Consider the following 6,700-nt stretch of genomic DNA (forward strand, 5'->3'; position numbering starts at 1 on the left):
TTCTATACTATGATTATCCAGAAAGCAATATCAATTCTTCTTCTGATTTCTTTCAGGACTTTGATCTATGCATCAACTGCTACAACTCCAAGGGCCATGAACACCAAATGGTGAAGTGGGGATTGGGCCTGGACGACGACAGCAACAACCAGGGCGGCGAGGCCAACAAGAGCCCACAGGAGAGTCGACGCCTCAGCATCCAACGCTGCATTCAGTCGCTGGTGCATGCCTGCCAGTGCCGAAACGCCAACTGTTCTCTGCCGTCCTGTCAGAAGATGAAGAGAGTGGTGCAGCACACCAAGGGCTGCAAGCGCAAGACCAACGGAGGCTGCCCTGTTTGCAAGCAACTCATCGCATTGTGCTGTTACCATGCCAAGCACTGCCAGGAGAACAAGTGCCCCGTGCCCTTCTGTCTAAATATCAAGCACAAGCTGCGACAGCAGCAGATTCAGCAGCGACTGCAGCAGGCGCAGATGATGCGGCGGCGTATGGCACTAATGCAGGGCCGAGGAATGCCTCCGAGTCTGCCCTCCCCAACTACCTCAGGAGGTCCAGGGACGCCCAACCCTCAGCAGCTGCAGCAGCCTAACACACCTCAGACCTCGCAGTCTTTAGCCAACCAGCCCCAACAGACGCATCCGAATGTGGCTGCAATGGGGCAAGGCTTCCCCAGCCAACCATCGACACCAGGACCCCAGGGAAAACCAGGGCCGCAGTCCTCGCCCCTGCAACAGCAGCAGCAACAGTCTCCCCTGCCCATGCCTCCTCAACAACAGCCTCAGCCCTCTCCGCAGCAGCAGCAGGCTTTGAAAGTTGCGCAAAAAATAGAGATGATGACCAAAGTTAAGCAGCAGCATCAACAACAACAACAGCAGCAGCAGCAACAACAACAACAACAGCAGCAGCAACAGCAGCAGCAAGAATATAGAATGAATATGAACGGCATGCCGATGAACCAACCTCGCATGATGACTCCCATGCAGATGATGGGCCCTCGCGGTCCTCAGATGGTTCAGAACATGCAGCCTGGCCAGTGGCCGCCTGGGATGCAAGGGTCCATGCAGAATCCGCAGGCGCCTCCAACGCAGCAAGTGCCCCCGCAGCAAATGGCCATGGCTCCACAGCAGTCTCAGGTTGCGCAGACGCCCCAACAGGCGCAAATGATGCAGCGCGCCTTGATGCAGCAGCAGCAACAACAACAACAACAGCAGCAGCAGCCGAGGCAAATGCAGGCCGTCATGCCTCCCCAGCAGGCGCAGCCACAGGCCCCTCAACAACAAGGCATGCAGCAAAGAGGTGTGGCTAGCAGCATCGCTCCAGGAGCGCTGCAGGACCTTCTGCGCACGTTAAAATCACCTAGCTCCCCTCAGCAGCAGCAGCAGGTCCTCAATATCCTCAAGTCGAACCCGCATCTAATGGCCGCGTTCATCAAACAGCGCACGGCGAAATACCAAGCCAGCCAACCGCAGCAGCAGAACCCGCAGGCCATGCTCGCAGGGCAGCCGGGAATGCAGAACATGGCTGCGATGCAGGCCGGGCCTGTGCAGAGACCCGTCATGCCCCCCCAGCAGGCGCAGCCGGCCCCGACCCAAGCCATGGCGGCCCTCGGCTCACAGGGACAAATGATGAACGCTGCGCACAACGGGAACCAGCAGCTGTTCCGCCGGCAACTAATTCGGCAGATGCAGCAGCAGCAACTACAGGGAACACTCCCTACAGGACAGGGGAGATTCCCGCAGCCTCAAGGCGCAGCTAGTTACTCGCAAATCCGCATGCAGCAGCAGATGGCCATGCAGGGCGGCGGAGGGCAAATGCAACCCATGGCTCAGATGGGCCAGCCTGGCATGAGTATGGACGCCCAGCAGAATATGCTGCAACAGCGCATGCTACAGCAGCAGCAGCAACAACAGTTGCTGAAGCAGCAAATGGGCTCGCCGGCACAGGCCGCTTCCATGAGTCCCCAATCACACATGCTTGCAGGACAGGCGCAGGGAGCCCACCTGCCCGGACAGGCCATGGCTAATGCGATGGGCAACCAGGTGAGGTCGCCTGCCCCCGTGCAATCGCCCCGTCCCCCTTCCCAACAGCCGCCACATTCCAGCCCGTCCCCTCGCATGCAGCCCCAGCCCTCGCCCCTACACCCCAGCCTGGCGGGACCCATGCCGGGCCCCATGGACCAGGCTCACCTGTGCACACCTGAACAGAGTGCAATGCTTCCGCAGTTGAACACGCCAAACCGTGGAGGGCTTTCCAACGACTTGAGCATGGACACCACAGGCGACACGCTAGAGAAGTTCGTCGAGGGATTGTAGCATTAAGAGACGTTCTTTTGCGGAGAGAAAAGGTGTGTTTTGTACGCGAGAATTAAAGACGACAAAATTATAAGACTGTAATAGGTTTACACAACCAATGGACTGCTTTTTCTTCCTTATCGGAGGGATTGAATTTACTGTTTAAAGAGCAGAATCACAAAGGGGTTTTTTTTCTAGGAGGGGATGTCGGACCGGACGAAATTCAATCCTGGTCTATAAGGAGTTACATTTTTAATTGTTTTTTTTTTTTGTTTTTTTTTTCGGGGGAGGGGGTTATTTTGAGCTTATGGACTTTTTAAATGGAATTTCTCAAGGCAAAATATTTGATTTTATTATTGAAGACTTTCATTTTTGTATGTTTGCAAACTGAAATGCATTTTTCTTTTTGTTGTGAGTGTGTGCGCGTGTTTAGGGACTGTAAGATAATTGGTGTGGAATCAGGATCAGGATCAATCCTCATTCCTGTCTGATACGTATTCACATTTACCAGGTTTGGAAAAGGACACGCAGCCTTTTTCTCTCCAAACTGTGGAGTTTGTACAGAGGACCTGTATTCATTTGTACAGAAAGGAGCTTGGCTACTGCACACACAAACACACACACACACACACACACGAACACAAACACGCGAGCAAATTGTGAAAGTTGCTCTTATTTTTCAAGGTGCCCAGATGCGTTTATTTATTGGCCTGGATTCAGTAGTTGTCTCTCTTAAGATGTAGGAAGATGTTCCTGTTTTCTCGTTTGATCTCTGAAACATCGATGATGTCCCCTCCACCTCGCGTATGAGGCCGGAGCTTCGTCTGACTGCTGATTTGTTCAAAGAGTTCTTCAGTCAACCTCTTGTTTTTTTTCTCCTCATGAAACTTGAATTGAAGGTGAACGATTCTTTAATGTAAATCATGCAGCTTGATGACATACTGTAAATAAAAGGAAAAAAGATTGAGATCGCTGTATAAACTGGTTAAGATCTTGTTTCGTACTTATATACCATATTGTTAAATAAACTGTGTGCAACAGACACAATGCTTCTGATGACTTCGTCTCGCGTGTTCTCGGAAAATCTCATTTCCGGCTATTTATGTGCCTGAATATTTACATTTTGCATCGGTTAATTACACTGGCTGCATGGTAACAAATATTTTAATTTATGTCTTCACGGTTTAATTGTAACTGTAAAAAAAAGTGCTGTAGAAGAATAACCGTTTGACTTTTTTCAGCATGTATTGCAGTCTGTGCTCAACACTAGCTTCACTGCGCCTCCTGGTGTCTGAACGGTGCAACTGCAGTTTAGAGCCCTTGTTCTGCTATTCACCATTTTTGTGCGCACTGCATTGGTCATTTCACAGGGTTGGATGCGATGACATTTAAAAAAAAAACGTAATCTCAATGTAAAATTTGGCCTGTTTATATTTTTGTTTCTTACGAGCAGTGTTGGGCAAGTTACTGTAAAAAAGTAATTACTAGCTACTAATTACATCTTCAACAGTGTAATTAGATTACTGCACTAATTACACTCTTTAAAAAGTATATACTAATATATATATATATATATATACTAATAATTTTTCAAATCCCACAACCTTGATCAGTTGAACAATACAAGGATAGACGTGCTCTTTTAATTCTTTTAAATAAAAGTACATTTTCTCCATTCAAATAGACCGGTCAGAAAGAATTTACGCCATTTATATTAATAACATTAGACATTAAATGTTGATGTCAAATTCATGCTTGTTTTAGATTGAATTGTTCTAGTCTATAGAAAATGTAACTCCGCTTTTTAATGCACAGCTGTCTGGGAAGAAACATCACAGAAACTGAGGTATGTGTCTTCACTTATTCACTAATTAATTATTTATATTGTCTTGTGGAAACTACATTTATTGTTCAGTGAGATTGCGCCGTTAATATGCAGCAGATTACATATCAAAACACTGCTTCTCCATTATGTATTAATAATTCTTTGCTTATCGTTTTTGGGAAGTTACGTCTTGTGTATGGTGGCCCATTTCCACCACATAAGAAAAAAAAATAATGGTGAATCAATTATGAAACAATTGACATTCAAAGTTACAGCTTACAATATTTGACACGTCACGATCATAACGTCATAATTTCAGAAATGTATATCATAATTTAGTTGTATTTATTTTTACATACTAAGTCATTATGAATTAACTTAAATTATGGCATATCAAGTAATTTATGTGAAAAGTCTATATTGAGAACTTATAATTATGATGTAAATATGAAATTAAAGCAAAAATTTAAATAGACATCAAATAATTTGAAAATGGTCAATTATGAATTTGCACGACAAAGTTCTAAAACCCGAACAATTTTTCCTTTGTTTTTAGCGTGCAGACATTAGGGGTGTAACGATACTCTCATGTCACGATTCGATACTTATCACGATATGATATTATTGCGATACTCCAAGTCATGTGATAAAAGGTTAACAAACAATAAACTATTGATTAAAATGCTAAATTTGGTATTATATTGTGGGTGTAAACGAATAGGGACTTGGTGCAGGAAAACCCATTTCATTATTATACATTATATTCAACATGTATATAGTAGTTTAATGTAGTAGCCTACTGACGAGACTTTTTTTTCTCTCTAAAAACAATTTTTTTTCATTTTTTTTTTTTTTTGGGTGAACTATCCGGGATACATATTGTTGCATTTTTGTAATATGATATAAACGATATTGTTACACCGTAAACCTTGTCAAAACGATCCCGTTCACACGGACCCATGAGGATTATTAAAAACGCTGCATTATTCATGTCAGGCCAGTAGTTGTCGATGTTGTAAAGAAATTGCATATAGACTGAAAATGAAATCCATGATTCACCGTTTTCACAATTTCACGTTTTTGTTGTTTACACCGAGACCATAACACTATTGTTTTCAAAAACTTCCACTTTAAAACGCATATTCAAAAGTTTGCGTTTCAAGATGCTGTTGTTGGGTAAATGAATGGCTAAAGCGCATTAAAAAAGTTCTCACTTTTTAATTGAAAACCGTAAACGACCTTTTATAATTTTGTCATTTTTACTTTTAATCTCAATTATGACTTTGTATGTCACAATATTGACTTTTGATCACATAATTGTGAATTACTATCTCATTATTATGACCTTTTTGTCATAATTCTGATTTACTAAAGCAGGGTTTTTATTTCTCTTATAGCCTAAGATGAAAACGGCCTTTCATAGCAACTCATTTCTAATCATTTGGTCAAAAATAGATTTGCCAAAAAGGTCAAATTGTCTCTTTACAGCTGCGAAAAGTCAAAAAGTGATTTTAGTTATAGGCCTATCACTACTTCGGAGCAACTCCTGTATTTTGCATTTAAATGCGGTTGTTACTTCGCAGTGTGTACGTGACCTCGGAGTGATACAAACGGTGGAAACGGCCAATTTACCTTTGGCGCTTAACTAATTTTTTTATTTTAAAATGTGAGATTACTCCGCTGTGTCCACACTATTTTAGAGTTCGCTGAAAAGTAGTGCTGCCACCATTATATTTTACAGGACTTTTCCTATTTTCTACCTCGCAAAATGTGTGTTTGTTACCTACGTTTTAAACGCATAAACCGCAGATATCGACAGGTTTTTCTTCGTCTCTCTCAGCATGCTTCTTCTCGTGTTCGTAATCATAAACATCAGTTTTAACTAACTTACTGATGTCATCCTGGGCAGATAAGTTCGATTTACAGAACGTGTTTAGCGTTCCAGTGTCGCTGCGTTCTATTTGTTCTTAGAACGCAAACATGAGCAATATGAAGAGAGTCGCGCTGCAAAGGGCTGCCTTAGTTTAAAGCTTTTCCTCTTTCCAAAACGTTTAAAAGCGCGCCCTGCTGAGACCAAACGTTCATTTCCTCAGCGTTGCTTCTCGCGGTTTTAAACGCAAGGACGCTTTCTGAGGGAACGGGCAGCATCGCCGTTCAGTTGAGTGAGTCTTGCACGTAAAAGCTTTTTTTATATAGCTAATCCATGTAAGTAGTGGTTTATAATAGCGATTGGTTAAATTGCGACAGACTATAATGCTCCATCTAGAGTTGAAACCGCATTCTCATTGTTTTTATTGTGCACGCAGCATTATGAGCTCACATTAATTGAACGAATGTGTGTACGTTTCGTACAGGTCGTGCTACATGAGCATTAAAATAAAAAAAGTGATGGCATTGTTTAAAAACGTCCAAACATTTACTTTTATAGTGTGATGTTAAATATAATATAGCCGGTACTTTAATTATCTTTTTTTATGAATTGTCTAAAAATATACATTTAACTACATAATTGACCGTTCGCAAAAGCCACGCCCCTTAGTTATTGTTACTACGCCCGTCAAACAATTGAGAACCATAGCGATGG

At 43.2% G+C, this 6,700-nt stretch overlaps 1 protein-coding gene across 4 annotated transcripts in view; it reads left to right on the forward strand.

Annotated features, from left to right (window-relative positions):
* The window catches only part of crebbpb (CREB binding lysine acetyltransferase b), a 66,976-nt gene extending 64,051 nt beyond the window's left edge, over positions 1-2,925 (forward strand). For all 4 annotated transcript variants that reach the window (XM_079631674.1, XM_079631671.1, XM_079631672.1 and 1 more), the window contains one exon: positions 57-2,925. In XM_079631674.1, coding sequence (XP_079487800.1) covers positions 57-2,312 — 2,256 coding nt within the window. In that variant the 3' untranslated portion in view covers positions 2,313-2,925. The remainder of the gene's footprint in view (positions 1-56) is intronic.
* Positions 2,926-6,700: the final 3,775 nt, after the last annotated feature.

This window comes from Phoxinus phoxinus (genome assembly GCF_949152265.1).
Source record: "Phoxinus phoxinus genome assembly, chromosome: 1".
Taxonomy (NCBI): Eukaryota; Metazoa; Chordata; class Actinopteri; order Cypriniformes; family Leuciscidae; genus Phoxinus; species Phoxinus phoxinus.